Raw genomic sequence first — 22,905 nt, 5'->3', positions numbered from 1 at the left:
TTCGCTTTGGCCCACCCCGACATCCAACCCGAATCCTTGCTTAAAGGCCTTGCTTTCTTGTCTAACGTCGCAACCAGTCCTCTGAGTTGCCAACGTCTTTCTTCTTGTCTCGACGCCCCGTCATCTGGCCACAGCAATTCTCCGCTTAGCAGGATTGGTCCACAGCGGGCCGTGAGTTCGATTAGCCCCTTTCCTCCTCGCTGCTTACCGCCTCTCTCCGCCTAGTGCCAGGTGCTAATAAAGTTGTTGTTTCAAACGCGTCCAGGAACATCGCGAGCAGGGACCAATCAGAGCGTAGCTTTACCTCTATAACGGCGCGAGCATGAGACGTCATCGGTGAACGACGAACGCTGTGGGAAAGCTTATTTCCTAGAAACAGTGGTGCGCGGAGAGGAGAGGTGAGTGTGATGGAGACCAGCGGGGAGCGGGAGGCCGGACTCCTGGGTCTGGGAGAAGAAGTGTGTGAGGAGGAAGGCGGGCCTTTACAGCTGGGTTTTTTTGTTGTTGTTGTTTGTTTTGAGACGGAGTCTCGGTCTGTTGCCTAGGTTGGAGTGCAGTGGCGCGATCTCGGCTCATTGCAACCTCCGTCTCCAGGGTTCAAACGATTCTCCTGCCTCAGCCTCCAGAGTAGCTGGGATGACAGGCGCGCGCCACCACGCCCGGCTAATTTTTGTATTTTTAGTAGGGACGAGGTTTCCCCATGTTGGTCAGGCTGGTCTCGAACTCCTGATCTCTTGATCCGCCCCCCTCGACGTCCCAAAGTGCTGTGATTACAGGCGTGACCCACCGCGCCTGGCAAGTTTGTTTGTTTGTTTGTTTTGTTTGAGACGAAGTTTCACTGTTGTTGCCCAGAATGGAGTTAAATGGCGCGATCTCGGTTCACTGCAACCTCCGCCTCCCGGGTTCAAGCGATTTTCCTGCCTCAGCTTCCTGAGTAGCTGGGACTACAGGCGCCCACCACCACACCTGGCTAATTTTTTGTATTTTTAGTAGAGACAGGGTTTCACCATGTTGGCCAGACTGGTCTCGAACGCCTCACCTCAGGTGATCCACCCGGCTGGGCTTCCCAAAGTGCTGGAATGACAGGCATGAGCCACCGTGCCCGGCCTTTTACAGCTTGTTTACCCAAAAGTCTTAATATGGGCCTACCATAGTGTGGCCCTGGGGATGTGGCAGGAGCAAAGATTGTTCCCTGCCCTCTTAGAGCTTTGGTTGATGCCTGGCAGACAGGCTTTATCAAATAATTTTTTTTTTTTTTTTTTTTTGACGGAGTCTTGCTCTGTCACCCGGGCTGGAGTGCAGTGGCCGAATGTCAGCTCACTGCAAGCTCCGCCTCCCGGGTTTACGCCATTCTCTTGCCTCAGCCTCCCGAGTAGCTGGGACTACAGGCGCCCGCCACCTCGCCCGGCTAATTTTTTGTATTTTTAGTACAGACGGGGTTTCACCGTGTTAGCCAGGATGGTCTCGATCTCCTGACCTTGTGATCCGCCCATCTCGGCCTCCCAAAGTGCTGGGATTACAGGCTTGAGCCACCGCGCCCGGCCGGCTTTATCAAATAATTACTTCATTAATCACAAATGTGTGAAGTGCCTTACTGTAGACACGCAGAGCCTGCGGGACACGTATCACAAAGCAACCTCCTCTAGTCTAAAGGGGGCCCGTGGGTCAGGGAAGTGGAATGTGAGCGCTGAAAGCTGAAGAGATGCCGGGCTGCTAAGGAGTGAGGAGAGCCAGACGCGGGGGGTCACTCCTGTAATCCCAGCACTTTGGGTGGCCCAGGCGAAAGGATCGCTTGAGCCCAGGAGTTTGAGACCAGCCTGAGCAACACAGTGAGACCCCATCTCTACAGAAAAATTTAAAAATTAGCCGGGTGTGCTGGTGTGTGCCTGTCATCTCAGCTATCGGGAGGCTGAGGCGGGAGAACCGCTTGACCCCAGGTGGTCGAGGCTGCAGTGAGCTATGATGGCGCCACAGCACTGCAGCCTAGGTAACAGAGCATGACATTGTCTCCAAAAAAAAAAAAAAAAAAAAAAAAAAGTGAAGGAAAGAGCCACCGTAGTTACAAGGGACTCCTTGTACAAAGATCTGGAGGTGGGAAGAAATTGATAATGTAGCCGGGCGTGGTGTTCAAGCCTGTATCCCAGCACTTTGGGAGGCCGAGACGGGCGGATCACAAGGTCAGGAGATCGAGACCATCCTGGCTAACATGGTGAAACCCCGTCTCTACTAAAAAATACAAAAAACCACCCGGGCGAGGTGGCGGGCGCCTGTAGTCCCAGCTACTCAGGAGGCTGAGGCAGGAGAATGGCGTGAACCCTGGAGGCAGAGCTTGCAGCGAGCTGAGATCCGGCCACTGCCCTCCGGTTTGGGCGACAGAGCGAGACTCCGTCTCAAAAAAAAAAAAAAAAAAGAGAGAAATGTATAATGTAACCAACTCAAGTTTCTGCTACTCAGAGGCTAGAATAGGAGAAGTGAGGGGTGGTGAAAGTAAAGCTTTATTGATCAAATGGTCGCAGATGAGAAATGGCCAAGCTAATGTCTTTAAAAGACCATTTCAAACTGTAGGCTGGGGAGAGGGGCTTAAAAAGGGGAACTTTGAATCGGAGGCATACAGGAATGGTGCTGGGTACAGGGTATGTGTGTCTTGCTCTGAAGGCTGTCTTGAGTCATGGGCCACCTGGAGCATGGGCTGGAATCATGTCAATAATAGCCAGGTTTTAGATTGATCGCCTTGAGGTAATCTCTGGAGTTTTGCAGCTGGGTTTCCATACCCAGTTTGTTTCGAGATTAGCCCCTGCGGCCAGGCGCGGTAGCTCACGCCTGTAATCCCAATGGTTTGGGAGGCCAAGGTGGGTCCCTCACTTGAGGTCAGGAGTTCAAGACCACCCTGGCTTACATGGTGAAACTTTGACTCTACAAAAAAAAAAAAAAAAAAAAAAAAATAGCTGGGTGTGGTGGCAGGTGCCTGTAGTCCCAGCTACTCAGGAGGCTGAGGCAGGAGAATTGCTTGAACCCAGGAGGTGGAGGTTGTAGTGAGCCAAGATTGTGCCACTGTGCTCCAACTTGGGTGACAGAGCCAGACTCCATCTTTAAAAAAATAAATAAATAAAGATTAGCCCCTGGAACTTCTAAGTAAGCACATGGATAAGCCATCACTGCAAGACAGTGTCTAGTGGGAAAGGCGGGAAACAAAGAATTTCAAAGTATGTTTTCAAGGCTAAAGGCAAGAAAGGAAATAAAAAGTTTGCAAATGCATTTGGAATCTACACCACTTGGTTCCGGTAAGTCTTAGCAAGGTGGCGGTCGTAGGGGTGTGCTGTGTCTTACACAGGTCACAGCTGGAGACTCGCCAGTGAACAAAACAAACTAAAGCACCTGTCGTCGTGGAGCCTGCACGCTACTGGGGTTCATAAAGAAGGACCAGGGTTTTCTGGGGGAGAATCATCGCCAGTAATAAGGAGGGACTTTGTCGGGGCAAGTTGTTAGGGAACCCTGCTCTCCCTCCCCACAGGCCTCGGGATGTCTCTGGCAGATGAACTCTTAGCTGATCTCGAAGAGGCAGCAGAAGAGGAGGAAGGAGGAAGCTATGGGGAGGAAGAGGAGGAGCCAGCCATCGAGGATGTGCAGGAGGAGACACAGCTGGATCTTTCCGGGGATTCGGTCAAGACCATCGCCAAGCTATGGGACAGTAAGATGGTAAGAGGACAAGAGGCGTTCCTAGCAGGGGGCTCTAGACAGAATCTCCCAGAAGGGGGTGACACAGGCTTCTTTTGGAAGAGTCCTGGATTCTGACTCTCCTCCCCTTTCCTGCAGTTTGCTGAGATTATGATGAAGATTGAAGAGTATATCAGCAAGCAAGCCAAAGCTTCAGAAGGTGCTTCCTCCCACTCTCTGCCCTTCCCCATCTCCTATGTCTCCTGCCAGGCCCCTAGACTCCCTGGCTGCTTGTGGCTGGGTATATCTCCCCCGCAGCCTTTTCCAGAGCCTTCTTTTTTTTTTTTTTTTTTTGTTTCTCCCCAACCCCTTCCCTTTTCCACTAAACATATACTGCGTTGTGAAGCTCATGCTTCTTACATCCTTCTTACGTCCCATGCTGAGCCTGGTCATACTGGGACTTAGCTTGAGGGTTCCCAGACTTCACTGATTCACATGACCAGTTACAGGGTTTTTGCCACATCTATAAGCCACTTGTCCTATTATTTGCTTAACATATTCTTTGAGTCTGGGACTTTTTCTCTTAAATTTATCTAAGAAGGAAGGAAATTGCTACCATGAATGGAAAACTGGTATCATTTGCAAAGACAAAGTCACCGTATAAAAATAGATATATAATTATTAAAGAATCACCTAAAACCTTTTCTCACTTCCAAATTGAGAGAATACTAGCTTATCTCCTGAGTGCTCAGACTCACTCTTAGGAGGGCAGTCCTGTTACCATTCCTATTCTTTTTTTTTTTCCGTTTTCCTTGAGACGGAGTCTCCCTCTGTTGCCCAGGCTGGAGTGCAGTGATGTGATCTTGGCTCACTGCAACCTCTGCCTCCCAGGTTCAAGTGATTCTCCTCCTTCAGCCACCTGAGTAGCTGAGATGACAGGTGTGCACCACCACGCCTGGCTATTTTGTATTTTTTAGTAGAGACGGGGTTTCATCATGTTGGCCAGGCTGGTCCCGAACTCCTGACCTCAAGTGATCCGCCCACCTCGGCCTCCCAAAGTGCTGGGATTACAGGCGTGAGCCACTGTGCCCGGCCTTCCCATTCTTCTTGAATGGAATTTGTTGACAACAGGAATCCATGGGAGGTTTTTGGGGGAAGAAGTGTAGTGAGAGTGCAGAGTTTTGGGAGACTCACTGCTTGCTTGCTTTAAGGTTTACCTGGGCACCCAGTTGAATCGCCTGGGTCTTTGCGCTCAACGTGCTCAAGGTCTAGTGGAAGAGGCAGGCCAGGTTCCAGACAGCTATTGGCGGGTGGTACCAGGCTGGGGACACTGGAGCCTCAGGAGGGACTGGCTGACCCTGCCCCAGGTGCCAGGGAAGAATCGATAGCTGAATTGGACTCTAGAGCGTGAATGCATGTGCCAGGCAAAGAAAGGGAGAAGGGGGCCCAGACAGTGGCAGGCCTGGGGCCTCAGGCATCTGGAGAGAGAGGGCAGGCTCTGGAGCGCGCCAGATCCTGCAGAGTTCCAGATGCCAGGCCGAGGAATTTCTCCATCCGGAGAGTTATGGGACACAGAAAGTGACATTTCCTGATGTCAGGCCAGGCTCAGGGATGGAGTCAGACCCCGTCACACCTGGTGTCTGGTGGGGGAGGAAGACGTGAAACACCTCACAAGCAGGTGGCTATCCCCGTTTACTGGAGGTGTGCAAGTGCTGCGGGTACACAGAGGAGGCGTCTGATCCTTCCAGAAAGGGAGGGAAGGATTCTGAGTCACTGCCGGAGTCTTAAGGACTTAAAGAGCCATTTGAGCATCAGGGTTAGGAACACATTCTGAAGCCACCCTGCTTGGGGTCAGGTCTGAGCTCTGCTGTCTACTGGCTGTGACATCAGACAGTATTTGTATGACATTTAAACACAACATCTTTTTTTGTTTGTTTGTTTTTTGAGACAGGGTCTCACTCTGTCACCCAGGCCGGAATGCAGTGGCACGATCACAGCTCACTGCAGCCTTGACCTTCTGGGCTCAGGTGTTCCCGCCTCAGCCTCCCAGGCAGTTAGGACCACAGGCATACACCACCATGCCTGGCTAATTATTTTTTCTTTAATTATTTGTAGAGATGGGGTCTCCCTGTGTTGCCCAGGTTGCTCTTGAACTCCTGGGCTCAAGCAGTTCTCCTGCCTCAGCCTCCCAAAGTGCTGGGATTACAGGTGTGAGCCACTGTGCCTGGCCTCTTATTACTAAAGCACAAAGAAGGGTTTTCCAGAAACAGACATGGGGTAAGGGATGCTCTGGGGAGAGGGAACAGCATATGCAAAGGCCAGGAGGGGCCTTGCATGGTGGCTCATGCCTGTCGTCCCAGCACTGGGTGGTCAAGGCTGGTGGATCACCTGAGGTCGAGAGTTCGAGATCAGCCTGCCCAACATGGTGAAACCCCATCTCTACTAAAAATACAAAACAAGTTAGCGGGGGATGGTGGCGGGCGCCTGTAATCCCAACTACTTGGGAGGCTGAGGCAGGAGAATCACTTGAACCCAGGAGGCGGAGGTTGCAGTGAGCTGAGATCGTGCCACTACACTCTAGCCTGGGCAACAAGAGTGAAACTCCATCTCAAAAAAAAAAGGCCAGGAGGAGTGGGTGTCTGGGGCACTGTGACCAGTCCTTTATGGCTGGATGAGAGGATGGGGTGGGAAGGGCGGGAGGCCAGACCGCAGAGTTGCTGAGTCGGCAGAGAGGAACTGGGCAGCTCCCTGTGTGCCAGGTGCTGTCCTGAGTACTCGGGTACTCAGATAACGCAGGCGCAGCACTGGTCCCTGCAGAGCTTCTGGAGTTGGGCAGGCCTTGAATGTCAGTCTAGGGACTTGGTCATTAGCCTTGGGGCTATGGGGAGCTGTAGGAGGTTTCAGACGGACGGTCAGTTCCAGGGCAGATAGGGTCAAGTCTAGACTGGTGTGGAGGGAGAGGGATTGGAGGCAGGAACACAAGTTCAGGGATGTCTGCAGATGTCAGCCTGTTGCCTGCTTTACTCTTCAACCCCTCCTTCCTGACCCCCTCCAGCCTCGTCCTCCGCCTCCTCCAGCTGTAGGATCTGGGAGGCAGATGTCAGCCTGTCCCTGGTTTACTCTTCAGCCCCTCCTTCCTGACCCTTCCCAGCCTCATCCTCTGTCTCCCCCAGCTGTGGGACCTGAGAAGGGGTAGGGATTTAGATCCTCACACCCATGCCACTCCGTGTCCTCACAGTGATGGGACCGGTGGAGGCAGCGCCTGAATACCGCGTCATCGTGGATGCCAACAACCTGACCGTGGAGATCGAAAACGAGCTGAGTGAGTGCTGGGGGCAGGCGGAGACAGCCCCCTGTGACGCCCCTCATGCCCCCTCCCTTCCCCACGGGCCTTTCCCAGGGTCCTGCCACTGAGCCCAAGCTCAGATCGAGGTTCACCTGCTGTAACGGAGTGGTGTGAGTAAGAAGGAAGTGTGTTCTTCCTCGCGTATGAGTCTAAGCGAGCACTCGGGGATGGTGTGGCTGCTTGGCTGCCTGTAAGGCCCCAGCTCTTTCCATCTTGTTGGTCAGCCACCTGCCTCACGGTGCGAGGGGACTGCCCCACGTCCAGCCGTCGCCTCTGCATTCCCACCAGCAAGGCACTTCTTTTTTTTAAGAACATGTCACTGCAGCTCACATTTTACAGACCAGAACTAATTCCCCTGGTCACACCTAGCGGTAAGGGCGGCTGAGAAATGGAGCCTGTATGCTGGTGCCCGTGTGCCAGGCTACAAGCCAGGGCTTCAGTTACTAGAGGAAGAAGGGGACGTGGGTGTTAGGGCCAACCAGCAGAGTCTGCCTCCTGTCTCACCTGACACCCGCCTGTCCCGTTTACCCTAGACATCATCCATAAGTTCATCCGGGATAAGTACTCGAAGAGATTCCCTGAACTGGAGTCCTTGGTCCCCAATGCACTGGATTACATCCGCACGGTCAAGGTGAGAGCAGAGAAGGAGGGGTGCTTCTGCTGGTGTGAAGGTGCAGGCAGGGCTCACTCTCGGACCCGCCCCCAGAGGCCTCGGGGTCTGGAGATGAAGGATAGGAGTGGACGGAGGCTCAGTGGCCTGCTCTGCCCAGAGTGGGAGGGACGGAGCCTGGATGGGACTTTCTCAGGCCTCCCCTTGTACCCTAGTCTCCTGAGAGGGTTTCCCCGCTGGCCTGACCCGCGCTGCTTCCCCTGTGGTCGGAGCCAATGGCATTGGGAGTTGACATCCGAAGGTTGACACAGGACAGGCACGTGGAGATTTGGGGGAGAGAGATGTCTTAAGTATGGAGAGTCTGAGAGGGAACAAGTGGGGAGGAAGTGAGGCGGGGAAGGAGGGGACGTGGAAGAGGTGGGATCACTCTGAGCCTTTGGGTCTTATGAGAAAGCCAAGGAAGGGTTTTGGAAAAGAGGGGCGGATACACGTGAGGGCAGGGAGAGGAGGCGGTCCCCACGTGTGTCCGGGAAAGGATTAGGATGATGGTGGGGGAAGCCCCTGCAGGTGAGGGCAGGGAGAGGAGGTGGTCCCCACATGTGTCTGGGAAAGGATTAGGATGGTGGTGGGGGAAACCCCTGCAGGGAAGCGAGTCTGCGGGTTTGTGCTCCGACTTGACACAGGCAGAGGCTTGTGAGGCCGCCGTCTTCCCAGATGCTGCTCTGCCCAGGTTCCGTTTCCAAAGCAGAGCAGACAGTGTGGTTGCTTCAGGCAGTGGAGGCAGGAGAGGCCCCCAGTGTAGAGACCCTGACTTTCCCAGTGTCCCCAAGAAGAGACCCGAGTAGGTGCAGAGCCAGAGAGGTTCTCAAGCCTTCCTGAGTTCCTGAGCCTCCCCTGTCTTCTCTGCTCGCCCCCAGGAGCTGGGCAACAGCCTGGACAAGTGCAAGAACAATGAGAACCTGCAGCAGATCCTCACCAATGCCACCATCATGGTCGTCAGCGTCACCGCCTCCACCACCCAGGGGTATGTCCGCTGGAGGGAGGCGCCGGGCCCGGGCCAGTGGGACTGGGGATTAGGCTGAAGCTACCCACGCAGGTGGGTATATGCACACACACACACGCACACACACATACACACACAGAACTGAGAGGGTGGGGACTGGGCACCAGGCAGGCGGGAGACCCAGGAGGCTGGGCCCACCTGCCCCTGCAGGCAGCAGCTGTCGGAGGAGGAGCTGGAGCGGCTGGAGGAGGCCTGTGACATGGCGCTGGAGCTGAACGCCTCCAAGCACCGCATCTACGAGTACGTGGAGTCCCGGATGTCCTTCATCGCGCCCAACCTCTCCATCATTATCGGGGCATCCACGGCCGCCAAGATCATGGGTGAGGCCCCGGGCTGGGTCCCGTGGAGTGGGGCTCTGCTGACACTGTGATCTGGGGGAAGCTGCATCCCTTTTCTGTAGAATGGGGACTTTGGCACCTGGGCCTCAGCACCCCGTCTCCCTGGACATCACAGAGGTCAGCCAGCCTGGCACACAGCAAAGCCTCGTCTGGGAGAAACACTCACCCACAGCTCCTCCTCCCTCCCCTGTGCCAGAAACCCAGAGATGACCACACCCAGGCCCTGTTGTCAGGGAGCTCCTGGTTTGGTGAAAATGGTTCCAAAACACAGACATCCCTGGAATGGGGGTAGTGTGGCTTAGCACACACGTGGTGGTCAGTTGCCTGTTGGGGGCCTCCTCCCCGCACCCCAGGCCAGCTGCCCTCCCTCTCTGAGCCTCCTCTGCGTCTGCCCCTCGCGGAATGGGCCAGGTCGCCCGCCTGGCAGGGCCACCGAGGAATCCAGCCAGAACCTCACGTAAAGGTGCTTGGCACGTGTCGAGCCCCCAGGCAGATTTGCGCACCCCCACCTCCCCCGCTTTCTTCTGACCGCCCCTGTCCTCCTCCCACCGCAGGTGTGGCCGGCGGCCTGACCAACCTCTCCAAGATGCCCGCCTGCAACATCATGCTGCTCGGGGCCCAGCGCAAGACGCTGTCGGGCTTCTCGTCTACCTCAGTGCTGCCGCACACCGGCTACATCTACCACAGTGACATTGTGCAGTCCCTGCCCCCGGTGAGCCGCTGCGCCACGTGAGCCGCTGCGCCACGGCCCCTCCCCGGCTCCCCTGGAGCCTTCCGCCTGCCCAGACGGCCTGAGCAGCCACCCCCACCATCTGGCCCAGCTGATGGTAGCACTCAGGAGCCGGGAACAGGGTGGCATGGGATGTGAGAGCCAGGGTTCTGCATCACACCTGTCGGGTGACCGTGGGCAAGAGGCGTGAGTGCCCTGTGCCTCAGTCTCCTCCCCTCGCAAATGGGAGCACAGCGTGTGCTTCATGAGTTGGGACGAGGGCTCAATGCAGACGAAGCCCTCACAAGGCAGGCCTAGCTCACGACAAGCAGCGTTGGGTTAGCAGCTGCTCCGAAGGCCACTGTCACTGGAAAGACACGGAAGCCCCTGAGGGCTGCCGTGCTGGGGACTATAGTTTATAACAAATCAACATTAGCCACAGGGAAAGACACACAGGAGGAGCAGGAGAGGTCACCAACCTCGGAGGGCGATGTGTCCTCTCCCTGCAGTCAGGACACATCGCCCTCCCGGCATCGATGCCTGACAGCACACACACAGGGCCGCCAGCCTGGCGGGGCACCGTGGCTCACACCTGTAATCCCAGCACTTTGGGAGGCCGAGGCGGGAGCATCACTTGAGGCCAGAAGTTTAAGACTAACCTGGGCGGCCGGGCGCGGTGGCTCAAGCCTGTAATCCCAGCACTTTGGGAGGCCGAGACGGGCGGATCACGAGGTCAGGAGATCAAGACCATCCTGGCTAACACGGTGAAACCCCGTCTCTACTAAAAAATACAAAAAAAATCTAGCCGGGCGAGGTGGCGGGCGCCTGTAGTCCCAGCTACTCGGGAGGCTGAGGCAGGAGAATGGTGTGAACCCGGAAGGCGGAGCTTGCAGTGAGCTGAGATCCGGCCACTGCACTCCAGCCTGGGCGACAGAGCGAGACTCCGTCTCAAAAAAAAAAAAAAAAAAAAAAAAAGACTAACCTGGGCAACATAGTGAGACCCGACTCTCTTTTTTTTGTCTTGTTTACAATGGGATTGGAAACACCCTGTCTCTACAAGAAAAAAAAATCAACCCGGTGTGGCAGCGCTTGCCTGTCGTCCCAGCTACTTGGGAGGCTGAGATGGGAGGATACTTTGCACCCGGGAGGTGGAGGTTGCAGTGAGCCAAGATCACGCCACTGCACTCCAGCCTGGGCCAGGGACGCTTGCCTGGGCCTTGGTGTTCAGTCTTTATTGTGGCTCTGCTGTGTAGACACGACTGTGTTGCCCGTGTGGCTGGTCTGTCTCCAGGTCAGATGATGCCCCATGACTCAGAGCCCCCACACTGAACCACGTGGTTGGACTTTCCTGCGTGGCCAGCCCCAGGTACCCTAAATCACACTGGCTACCCCAGGGCCCCAGCCAGCAAGGACCACCACCCAGGACCCCTGGGCAAAGGCCAAACCTCTTCCTGGGCAAGGCGAAATTCTCTGCTACACGGAGCCGCTGCCAGTGTTATTCCTGTTACTGTCATCTTCAGTATCATTTGGTTCTGTGGCAGCGAGTTTCATATCATCCTCCTGATGTCTCCCAGAACACGGGCCACCTCCCTTCAGTGGCACAGACCATGAATTTCAGTGACACAAAGACGGTGGTTTTTATTTTAATCACTGCATACTTATTTTTATTGAATAATCTGCCATTCGTGGTAATGAAATTAAGCTGTCTAAACAGGTTTGCAGTTTTTAAAAGCAGATTAAAAGAAAACATTGACGACTGGTTATTATCAGAAGGCATTTTAGTCATAGCAGTGGTGGGAATACGCGCAACAAGCAGAGCCGGCTGTGAGTGGAGCTTTGGAAGCATTTGGTGATCTCACTGAGTCCTCACAACTCTCTCTTTTTTTTTTTTTTTTTTGAGACGGAGTCTCGCTCTGTCGCCCAGGCTGGAGTGCAGTGGCACAATCTCGGCTCATGGCAATCTCTGCCTCCCGGGTTCACGTCATTCTCCTGCCTCAGCCTCCGAGTAGCTGGGACTACAGGTGCGCACCACTACGCCTGGCTAATTTTTTGTATTGTTAGTAGAGACAGGGTTTCACCGTGTTAGCCAGGATGGTCTCGATCTCCTGACCTCGTGATCTGCCTGCCTCGGCCTCCCAAAGTGCTGGGATTACAGATGTGAGCCACCGTGCCCAGCGAGTCCTCACAACTCTCTAAGGGAGATCCTGTTTCTCCTCTGCTCCTTCGCCACCCCCGCCACCCATTTCACAGATGAGGGAACTGAGGCACAGAAAGTCAGACTTGTCCGAGACCCCACAGGTGGTAGAGCTGGTCTGAGTCTGGGCAGTCCGAGACCCCGCAGGCGGTGGAGCTGGTCTGAGTCTGGAGAGTCCGGCCCAGAGCCAGGGTCCTTCCCCTCAGGGTCACTCCCAGCATCCTCCACCTCCCGTCTCAGGCGCGTCTCACACTGCGGTTGTGAGGGTCACAAGTGGGGGCCTAGAACACAACCAGGAGGTGGGAGTGGTGGCTCTTGCCTGTCACGCCAGCACTTTGGGAGGCCAAGGCGGGCAGATCATCTGAGGTCAGGAGTTCGTGACCAGCCTGGCCAACATGGTGAAACCCCATCTCTACTAAAAATACAAAACAATGAGCCAGGTATGGTGGCGCACACTTACAATTCCAGCTACTTGGGAGGCTGAGGCAGGAGAATTGCTTGAACCCAGGAGATGGAAGTTGCAGGAGCCAAGATCACACCACTGCCCTCTAGTCTGGGCGACAGAGTGAGACTCTGTCTCAAAAAAAAAAAAAGAAAAAACAGAAACACAAGCAAGACAGGCTCTGGGACAGACAGGCCTGGGTTCAGGCCTGGGTCCAGACCCTGCTGTGTCCGACTGTGGCAAGTGACCTCAGGCTCATGGCCCTGTGCCCTGCCCAGCCTCCCCCAGGGATGGGGAGAACAATAGCACTGATGGACAAGGCCAGGTGGTTGTTTCCTGGCCCCACCCCCAGGCCTGTGTAGGGTTTTTTTTTTTTTTTTTGGTTTTTTCTGTGACTCTTTAGGTCAGGCACTGCTACTGGAACACACCCAGGGAGGCTGGCAGGTTGCTCCATCCTGGGAGGAAGGAGAGCGGGCGATAGAACCCAGGACTGTGGGCCTGGGGCTTGGGGCTCCAGCCGCCTCACTGCACTCTTGCCATTGCCACCGCCTCACAGCCCTAGGCATGTAGGTTAAACCTGCCCCAGGGAGCCTGGTGTCTTGTCACCAGGCCTCTGCCTCCTCATTTGCCCATCTCACATCAGTCCAGGCACAGGCCGTAGACATCACAGGCCCATAAGGGAGGGCAGGGCTGGCCATCGCTGCACTGCGGCTGACAGCTGGGCTCTGTTTGCAGTCTGGATTGGAACCCTGGCTCCATCACCTGCTGGCTGTCTTCCCGGCCACATGACTTGAAGCCTTGGTTTCCACATCTGAAAAGGGGGTGCAATGATCGCACCAGCCTGATACTTGCATATTTGATGAGATGATCCGAGGGGCATACTTAGCACGGGGCTGGCATCCAGGCTGAGCGCACTCCCCCCCCCCGCCCGGTGTCTCCACAGTCACCACTGTCCTCGTCGTCAGCATGTCTTACTGTCATCCTTACCTGACTCTGCCACTTACCAGCTGGGACGTGGCTCTGTGCCCTGCCCTCATCCCCTCTTCCTGTGAAGTGGGAGCTAGGAGCACACACCTCGAGAGCCCACGGGTGGACAGCCCCCTTCCGGGACCCAGGGTAGAGCTGGAGGAGAAATGCCTGTGGTTGCTTTGCTATTACCTCTATCTGTCTGTCTCACACAGATTCCACCCCCGTTTTCCATTGCTCCAGGATCTCCGGCGGAAAGCGGCCCGGCTGGTGGCTGCCAAGTGCACGTTGGCAGCCCGTGTGGACAGTTTCCACGAGAGCACGGAGGGGAAGGTGAGGGGGGGGAAGGTGAGGGGCGGCCAGGCGTCTTTTCCTCTGGGCCTGGGGTGTCTCTGTGGGGAGAGCCCTCAGCAGGGAGCCCACCCCAGCAAGCACTGTCCACCAAGGCAGAGGCAGTGCTTCTGCCCACCCTCCCTGGGGCAGGCGCCCTTTCCCCAGTGGGTTCGTTTCCTAGGGCTGCTGTTGGAAAGTAGCACAAACCTACTGGCGTAAAACAGTGCAGGTTTGGCCGGGCGCAGTGGCTCTCGCCTGTAATCCCAGCACTTTGGAAGGCCAAGGCAGGTGGATCACAAGGTCAGGAGTTTGAGACCAGCCTGGCCAACATGGTGAAACCCCATCTCTACCAAAATTAGCCAGATGTGGTGGCACATACCTGTAATCCCAGTTACTCAGGAGGCTGAGGCAGGAGAATCGCTTGAACCAGCGAGGCAGAGGTTACAGTGAACTGAGATTGCACCACTGCACTCCAGTCTGGGTGACAGAGCGAGACTCCGTCTAAAAAACAAAACAAAACAAAATAAAAAAAACAGTGCAGGTTTATTATCTGTGGTCCTGTAGATCAGAAGTCCAAAATGAGTTTCACTGAGTTGAAGTCAGGGTGTCAGCCCGGAGGGTTCCTTCTGGGGGAGTCAAGGGATAATCCATTCCCTTGTCTTTTCCAGCTTCTAGGGGTCACTGGCACCCCTTAGCTCGTGGCCCTCCCTCTGTGTGCGGAGCCAGCTGCATAGCACCCTCAGAGCTCTCTCTGACCCTGCTTCTGTCTCATATCTGGCCTCTGTTTTTGTTCCCCCCTCTATGTTAAGGGCCCTTGTGGCTATACTGAGCCTACTCAGGTGGTCCAGGATAGTCTTCCCAGCTCACAATCCTTAATATCCTTAATCTCTTCATGTCCCTTTTGCCCTGTGAGGTGACATTGAGAGGTTCTGGGAATTAGAACATGGACCTCCTTGGGCATGTGTGTGTTGGTGGGGGTATAATTTGCCTTCCGCACCAGGATCTGTCCCCGCTCCAACAGGGGATGTTATTCAAGTAATTATTCAGTTACTTTCTGTCTTCCTTGGTAGACGTACTCGGGAGAGGAGACACATTTTCTGTCTTGTGAACTGTCATTTGCCAAGCACCCAGCCTGGCATGGCGTTCAGGTGTTCTGTGTCCCCCTCTTCTCCTTTCCCTCTCCCCATCTCACCCCGGTCTGGGTGTTGGGGGTGCAGCTGTGAGTAGCACAGACAGGAGCCCTGCCCCGTGGCAGGGACATTCTTGTTGGGGCCGGGTTGAGGAGACAGTCAACAGGTGAAATCTGTCCTGCGTCTAGCGGTGCTAAGTCAACACCAAGAAGAAAAAGAAAGGGAGTTGGGGTGGGGGCTACATTAGGTGCCGATTTACCTGGGATGTCAGGGAGGACTTAGAGCCCTGAGGAGGTGAAGGTTTAACTGGGATATCAGGGAAGACCCAGGGCTCTGAGGAGGTGAGGGTTTAACCCAGACCTGAGTGAAGCCAGGGAGCAAGGCACATGGATACTTGGGGGAAGAGTCTTCCAAGCAGGGGGAATGACTGGTGCAAAGGCCCTGAGGCTGGAGCGCAGCGAGCCCTGGACGAGAGAGGGGAGGCCCTGGCGGAATCCAGGGGCAGGCAGCATGGAGGCTGTGCATCCCGGCGCGAACGTTGGCTGCAGTGGAGGGGCTGAAGGGGGCCAATTTGGTATTGGTTCTGAAGGAGGCGGCCCTGGGGACCTGCGGCATGGGAGAGAAACAGTGGAGTCAGCTGCCCGGCTCTCAGGTGTTGCCTTTTGCTTGTACGGGGAGAAGGAGGGCAGACGGTGGAAGGCTGGGGAGGAGCAGGAATTCTGCTTGGCCCTGTTACGTTTGAAGGGCCTGTTAAGGAGATCCCATTGTGAAGGAGACAGTTGTTTACAGGGTACAGAAACCAGAGGAAGGCTGGGCATGGTGGCTCACGCCTGTAATCCCAGCACTTTGGGAGGCCGAAGCGGGCAGATCACAAGGTCAGGAGTTAGAGACCAGCCTGGCCAACATGGTAAAATCCCGTCTCTACTAAAAATACAAAAAATTAGCCGGGTGTGGTGGCGGGTGCCTGTAGTCCCAGCTACTCGAGAGGCTGAGGCAGGAGAATCGCTCGAACCTGGGAGGCGGAGCTTGCAGTGAGCTGAGACCATGCCACTGCACTCCAGCCTGGGCGACAGAGCAAGACTCTGTCTTAAAAAAAAAGAATCCCAGAGGAGAGGTCTGAGATGAGGCCATCCAGTTGTTGACGGAACTGAAAACCCAGAGGCCCGGAGCAGGGATGGAGCCCTGGTGTGGGCGGTCTGTCTGCTCGGGTGGACAGGAGGACGGCGGACAGAGGAGGCCTGGGTGGGCGGTGCACCTGAGCAGCTGCAGGACCTCCCCCTCGCCCTCCCCAGGTGGGCTACGAACTGAAGGATGAGATCGAGCGCAAATTCGACAAGTGGCAGGAGCCGCCCCCCGTGAAGCAGGTGAAGCCGCTGCCTGCGCCCCTGGACGGGCAGCGGAAGAAGCGAGGCGGCCGCAGGTGAGGGGCCCTGGGGGTCCGGTAGGCATGGGGGTCATAGAGGGGAGAGGCCGGCGTCCTCCCAGCTGACTCCTTGGCACCGCCTGCCCACCCGTCCCCAGGTACCGCAAGATGAAGGAGCGGCTGGGGCTGACAGAGATCCGGAAGCAGGCCAACCGGATGAGTTTTGGAGAGGTCAGACTCCCCCAGCGCCCTCTTTACCCCCACAGGCAGCCAGCCGCCACCACCCTCTGCCTCCTGCCACTGTCCCTCCTCTCGTCCTGTGGCCCTGGCTCATGTCTAGGGTGCTGTCCCAGCCTCTTCCCTCATCCCCAGCCTCTACTCTCATTTCTATCCATTCAGCCCCAAAGTGACCCTTGTAACCCTGGGAGCCTGTGTCTCCTGCGCTTAGAGCCCCTGCAGCTTCCCATTGCCCCAGGCTCCTTGGCCGGTTCCTCCCTGCCCAGAGGCTCTGCAGTGCCCTGCTGCATGGCCGCCCCGTTCCTGGGCCCCGCCAGTCTCCTCTGTTATCCCAACGTCATCCCCTTGGTCCTGCAAGACCCAACTCAGAGGCCACCTCATCCTATGAAACCTGTTCTGGTTCCTCACACCCCCCAATCCACACAAGTAAGGAAGGAATGGCCTCTCGACTCAGCTCACAGAGCAGTGCTAGGACCTGGCCCCTCTCAGGCTCCCCAGCATCCCCCGCTTGTGGGGGCCCTCAGGCCTCAGCCGGGCCAAGTGGGTACCTAAGCAGGTACCCGTGGGACCAGCCGGCTGGTGACTGCTAGGCTTCCAGCTGGTCAAGGGGGTGCCTCAGTGGCTGGAGGGCAGGACCTGGTCACTGAACTGCAGGGTGCCTCCCCTTCCTCCTAGATTGAGGAGGACGCCTACCAGGAGGATCTGGGATTCAGCCTGGGCCACCTGGGCAAGTCGGGCAGTGGGCGCGTGCGGCAGACGCAGGTCAACGAGGCCACCAAGGCAAGGATCTCCAAGACACTGCAGGTATGGGCCAGACCTGGGTGGGGCTGGGGACCGAGACACAGGGTGGGGGAAGCCCAGATCGCAGCCTCTCTGTCCTCCCCACAGCGGACCCTGCAGAAACAGAGTGTCGTGTACGGCGGGAAGTCCACCATCCGCGACCGCTCCTCGGGCACGGCCTCCAGCGTGGCCTTCACCCCACTCCAGGTACCTCCCCTGGGCCGGCTCTGTCCCCAGCCCCGAGACCTTGGCAAGGCCCCTTGCCCTCTGCCCCTGTGAAGCAGGCCAGGATGAGTCCCCTCACGGGGCTGTTGTGGAGGGCGTGGTGACGAGGTATTCAGAGGACATAGACAGCTCCTGGCACACAGGAAGAGGTTAGCAGAGACGAGAGGCCAGTGCTGAGCAGTCCTCGTGAGCACAGACCGCTTTAGAACCAGGCCCACGGCTGTGTCCAGGGCATCCAGTTCCTGTCTGTGGGGCCGTGAGCTGGTTACACTGCTCAGCCTCCAGGCCTTCCCGTTCAGAATGGCCAGGGCGGTTAAGGTAACCTCAGGAAGTTCCCGGCTAGGTGGGCTTGGATGTCACATGTGGGTCCAGGCCCCAGCCAGTCAGCAGTGAGTGGCGTGGAGCATGGCAGTCACCGCATTGTCGGAGCCTCAGTTTACCTACCATCCACAGAGCAGGGCGAGCCTGCACGTGGGGGCGAGACAGCAGCGAGCTCATGTGCTCAGTCCGCGGATGTCTGTGGAGCACCTACTGACTTCCATCGGTGTTCCCAGCTCTGGGGATGAAGTGATGAATGAGAGAGACAAGTCTTACCTTCAGGGAGCCAGTGGGTGGCCGGGCACAGACAGCTCAGTAGGATGTCCAATGTAGTAGAAGGCGGAAATGCCAGGGAGGGGAGGAGGTGGGAGGCAGGAGGTGGGACGGGGGGCTCTCGTTCTGGAGCAGCCAGGGAGGGCCTCTTTGAGAAGATGAGGCCAGTGGCTGTGCCCTTCCAAGCCTCCCCTCCTCCGCCATGAGGTGCTCAGGACTGAAAAGAATGCACAGGAAGCACTTGGCACTGGGCTCACCACTGGAGCCCGATGACTGGGTCCTGTTATTTTTTTTTTTTAGAGACAGGGGCTTGCTCTGTTGCCTTGAAAATATTTAGGAAGTGCCAGCCAGGTGTTGGCTCCCATCGCTGGCCACTGTGATTGTCGGTGGTGGTGGTGTGATTTGTGCTGGGACCTTGGGCCAGCCACGTCCCCCAGGGACTCAGTTTCCTCATGCAGAAACTGGGCAGGATTGGCTGTTCTCAAGCGTCGGTTGTTTTTAGCACCCCTGAGCAACTTCGTACAAATCTAGGTGCCCTGGTTCCTCCCCAGCCTCTCCCCCGAGACCCACTGAGTCAGAACCTCCCAAGACAGGGCAACTCCAGGGACAGGCAAACTGTCTCACGCCCACCCAAGGCCTGAGTACCATGGGGAAGGGCCTGGGGGGCTCTGATGGGTCACAGTTGGGGCCTTCTCCTCACCCAGCCCACCATCCTGTCTCCCTCACCTGCCCAGGGCCTGGAGATTGTGAACCCACAGGCGGCAGAGAAGAAGGTGGCTGAGGCCAACCAGAAGTATTTCTCCAGCATGGCTGAGTTCCTCAAGGTCAAGGGCGAGAAGAGTGGCCTCATGTCCACCTGAATGACTGCGTGTGTCCGAGGTGGCTTCCCACTGAAGGGACACAGAGGCCCAAGTCCTTCTGAAGGACTGGGATCGGGGCTGGGGGTTCTGGCAGGGAGAACCTGTCCTACCACTGGCCCCAGTGCTGGGCTCCCCAGGGAGGAGGCCTTGGAAGAGCCCAGCCTGGCCTCCCCCAGGACCGAGGTCACTGCCTGGTGTGGGCTAGAGCCGGTCTTCATCATGCCTTGTCTGTTTTATTTTAACTGAGAAAGGAGATGCTTTTTTGAAAAGAGTACAATTAAAAGGACATTATCAAGATCTGTCCTTGGGGAGTGATCATTTTTCAAACAGCTGGGGCAACTAGAAGAGTCAGAGCTATGGAGTTTTGAGAAAAGAGCTTTCCCTCGGGTCCAAGCGGTGTCTAGGCGCACTCCCTTCCCCGTTACTTTCTCGTCGTGGGATCCCAGAAGGAAAAAGCCTCTCCAGTGCCCTGGACAACCTCAGTCACTTTGATAGCAAATGATGTGGCTGCCGACAGCCGCAGAGCTCAGTGCAGGCCAGCCGGGATTGCTGCGGCACCTCAGGCCAGCCACCTCGCCTTTGCAAGTCTCCACACCTACGCCTAGGTGCCCAGGACTGGAAAAAATGCACAGAAAGCACTTAGCATGGCCATCAGCGCCCAATAACCAGGTCCTGTTGTTACTGTTTTTTTCCAGAGACGGGGTCTCCGTTGCCCAGGTTGGAGTACGGTGATGCAATCATAGCTCACTACAGCCTCAAACTCCTGGGCTGGGATTACAGGCATGAACCACCGCACCTGGCCTCCTGGTTAATTTAACATTTTTTGTGTGTTTGTTTTTTTTTCTGAGGTGGAGTCTCGCTCTGTCGCCCAGGCTAGAGTGCAGTGGTACAATCTTGGCTCACTGCAACCTCCACCTCCCAGGTTCAAGCGATTCTCTTGCCTCAGTCTCCCAAGTTGCTGGGATTACAGGCATGCGCCACCACACCTGGCTAATTTTTATAGTTTTTAGTAGAGACGGGGTTTCACCATGTTGGTCAGGCTGATCTTGAACTCCTCACCTCATGATCTGCCCACCTCAGCCTCCCAAAGTGCCAGGATGATAGGTGTGAGCCACCACCCTGGCCCCATTTTTAAATTGCTTATAGACAGGGTTGTGCTGTATCGCCCAGGCTGGGCTTGAACTCCTGCGCCCAAGTGACCCTTCCACCTCAGCCTCCCTAAGTATTGACATTACAGGCTTGAGCCGCTGTGTCTGGCCTCTTATTATTTTTTATTTATTTATTTTTTGAGACAGAGTTTTACTCTGTTGCCCAGACTGGAGTGCAGTGGTGTGATCCCAGCTGACAGCAACCTCCACCTCCCAGGTCCAGTTGATTCTCCTGCCTCAGTCTCCTGAATAGCTGGGATTACAAGCGCCCACCACTAAACTTTTGGGTTTTTCTTCTTTTTTGAGACGGAGTCTTGCTCCGTCGCCCAGGCTGGAGTGCAGTGGCGTGGTCTCGGCTCACCGCAAGCTCCGCCTCCCGGGTTCACGCCATTCTCCTGCCTCAGCCTCCCAAATAGCTGGGACTGCAGGCGCCCGCCACCACGCATGGCTAATTTTGTATTTTTATCAGAGATGGGGTTTTACCATGTTGCCCAGGCTGATCTCCAACTGCTGACTTCATGATCCACCCACCTCGGCCTCCCAAAGTGCTGGGATTACAGGTGTGAGCCACAGTGCCCGGCCGAGATGGGGTTTTACCATGTTGGCCAGGCTGGTCTCCAACTCCTGACCTCAAATAATCTGCCTGCTTCGCCTCGCAAAGTGCTGGGATTACACTGTGCCTGGCCCGGTCTCTTATTTATAACCAGTTTTGAGGGACTGCGTGGAGTCCGGGCACGGGTGAAGCAGGCAGGCTGCCTGCTCTGATAGGACCTGGTTGCTCTGAAAGTTCCTGCCAGGTGAGCAGAAGGAGCACACTTCCCCCTCCCCCGACCTCCAGTCATTGAGTCTTGGGAACCGGGGCTTGGCCAGGGGCACCTTTACTTGGGCTGAGGGGAATGTGGCCTGCAGACAGTCGGGAGAATTTCCAGGCGAGGGGACGGCAGGGGCTGTCCTATCGAGTGGCATGAAACCATCTCCCTGGAGAGGTTAAGAGCAACTCCAGGGGTTCCATTTACTCCGTGCTCCGGAGCTGGGCTTCACAGTGGTACTGAGGAGGCAGCGCTAGTCACCTGACCTACGAGGTCGGCTTCGTTAGTTACCTGAGAGATGTTACCAGGACAAGCAGCAGCCTGGTGGGAAGATGATGCCTCCCTCTCCACCTCCCCTCTCTCTCCCTCCCTCCCTCCCTCTCCTCCCTCCCTCTCTCCACCTCCCCTCTCTCACTCTCCCTCCCTCTCCACCTCCCCTCTCTCACTCTCCCTCCCTCTCTCCACCTCCCCTCTCTCACTCTCCCTCCCTCTCCACCTCCCCTCTCTCACTCTCCCTCCCTCTCTCCACCTCCCCTCTCTCACTCTCCCTCCCTCTCCACCTCCCCTCTCTCTCCCTCCCTCCCTCTCCACCTCCCCTCTCTCTCCCTCCCTCTCTCCACCTCCCCTCTCTCTCCCTCCCTCCCTCTCCACCTCCCCTCTCTCTCCCTCCCTCCCTCCCTCTCCACCTCCCCTCTCTCTCCCTCCCTCTCTCCACCTCCCCTCTCTCACTCTCCCTCCCTCTCCACCTCCCCTCTCTCCCTCCCTCCCTCTCCACCTCCCCTCTCTCTCCCTCCCTCTCTCCACCTCCCCTCTCTCTCCCTCCCTCCCTCTCCACCTCCCCTCTCTCCCTCCCTCTCTCCACCTCCCCTCTCTCACTCTCCCTCCCTCTCCACCTCCCCTCTCTCTCCCTCCCTCTCTCCACCTCCCCTCTCTCTCCCTCCCTCTCTCCACCTCCCCTCTCTCTCCCTCCCTCTCCACCTCCCCTCTCTCCCTCCCTCCCTCTCCACCTCCCCTCTCTCTCCCTCTCTCCCTCTCCACCTCCCCTCTCTCCCTCCCTCTCTCCACCTCCCCTCTCTCACCCTCCCTCTCTCCACCTCCCCTCTCTCTCCCTCCCTCTCCCCACCTCCCCTCTCTCACTCTCCCTCTCCCCACCTCCCCTCTCTCTCCTTCCCTTTCCTCACATCCCCTCTCTCCCTCCCTCTCCCCACCTCCCCTCTCTCCCTCCACCTCCCCTCTCCCCACTTCCCCTCTCTCACCCTCCCTCTCCCCACCTCCCCTCTCTCACCCTCCCTCTCTCCACCTCCCTTCTCTCTCCCTCCCTCTCTCCACCTCCTCTCTCCCCACCTCCCCTCTCTCCCTCTCCCTCTCCCCACATCCCCTCTCTCCCTCCCTCTCCCCACCTCCCCCTCTCCCTCCCTCTTCCCACATCCCCTTTCTCCACCTCCCCTCTCTCACCCTCCCTCACCCTCCCTCTCTCCAACTCCCCTCTCTCCCTCCCTCTCTTCACCTTCCCTCTCTCCCTCTCTCTCCACCTTCCCTCTCTCCCTCTCTCTCCAGCTCCCCTCTCCCTCTTTCTGTCCACCTTCCCTCTCTCCCCCTCCACCTCCCCTCTCTCCCTCCCTCTCTCCACCTCCCCTCTCCCCACCTCCCCTCTCTCACTGTCCCTCTCTCCACCTCCCTTCTCTCTCCCTCCCTCCACCTCCCTTCTCTCTCCCTCCCTGTCTCCACCTTCCCTCTCTCCACCTCCCCTCTCTCTCTCCCTCCCTCTTTCCAGCTCATGCTATCTGGGTCTCCCTCTGACTTTTTAGGTCCTGTCTGAGATTTTGCTCTTTTTGTTCCCCTCTCTGGGCCTCCCCGTCACCACTCTCTGTATCTCTGGATCCCTGTCCTTCATCCCAGAGCTCTGTCTCAGGACCTCAGTGGCAATCTCTGAATCTCTCTCCTCCCGCAAGTCAAAAAGTCGACACACCTGGGAGCTTCCTATGAGTGGCCAAACTACCCCAGGTTGCCTAAGTCAAGTCTCTTTCCTCCATTTCATCCCTGACCCTTTGGGTCAACCCTGTTTGAAAATGACAGCCTTTGCTGATCTCTACATACTGGTCTGCCA

The 22,905-nt window shown here is 56.7% G+C and overlaps 1 protein-coding gene across 1 annotated transcript; it reads left to right on the top strand.

Annotated features, from left to right (window-relative positions):
- Positions 1–62: 62 nt before the first annotated feature.
- PRPF31 (pre-mRNA processing factor 31) lies at positions 63–19,138 on the top strand. The gene is made up of 15 exons (XM_037992024.2): positions 63–171; positions 266–398; positions 3,512–3,696; positions 3,814–3,874; positions 6,893–6,976; positions 7,534–7,631; positions 8,528–8,634; positions 8,824–8,993; positions 9,566–9,723; positions 13,566–13,655; positions 16,078–16,205; positions 16,307–16,379; positions 17,061–17,189; positions 17,274–17,372; positions 18,716–19,138. Exons 3-15 carry the CDS (start codon positions 3,520–3,522, stop codon positions 18,839–18,841), a joined length of 1,500 nt encoding a protein of 499 aa, XP_037847952.1. The 5' UTR covers positions 63–171; positions 266–398; positions 3,512–3,519; the 3' UTR covers positions 18,842–19,138.
- Positions 19,139–22,905: the final 3,767 nt, after the last annotated feature.

The sequence above is a fragment of the Chlorocebus sabaeus genome, chromosome 6, assembly GCF_047675955.1.
Source record: "Chlorocebus sabaeus isolate Y175 chromosome 6, mChlSab1.0.hap1, whole genome shotgun sequence".
Taxonomy (NCBI): Eukaryota; Metazoa; Chordata; class Mammalia; order Primates; family Cercopithecidae; genus Chlorocebus; species Chlorocebus sabaeus.
Note: the sequence above shows the minus strand (reverse complement) of the source record. Positions and strands in the feature narration are given on the sequence as shown.

What these genes read in the sequence shown, in the direction of transcription:
- PRPF31 (XM_037992024.2), top strand. Translation starts at nt 3,520, where the DNA reads ATGTCTCTGGCAGATGAACTCTTAGCTGATCTCGAAGAGGCAGCAGAA. An exon ending in ATTACATCCGCACGGTCAAG is followed by an intron (nt 7,632 to 8,527) that starts GTGAGAGCAGAG and finishes GCTCGCCCCCAG; the next exon opens with GAGCTGGGCAACAGCCTGGA. An exon ending in ACGAGAGCACGGAGGGGAAG is followed by an intron (nt 13,656 to 16,077) that starts GTGAGGGGGGGG and finishes CGCCCTCCCCAG; the next exon opens with GTGGGCTACGAACTGAAGGA.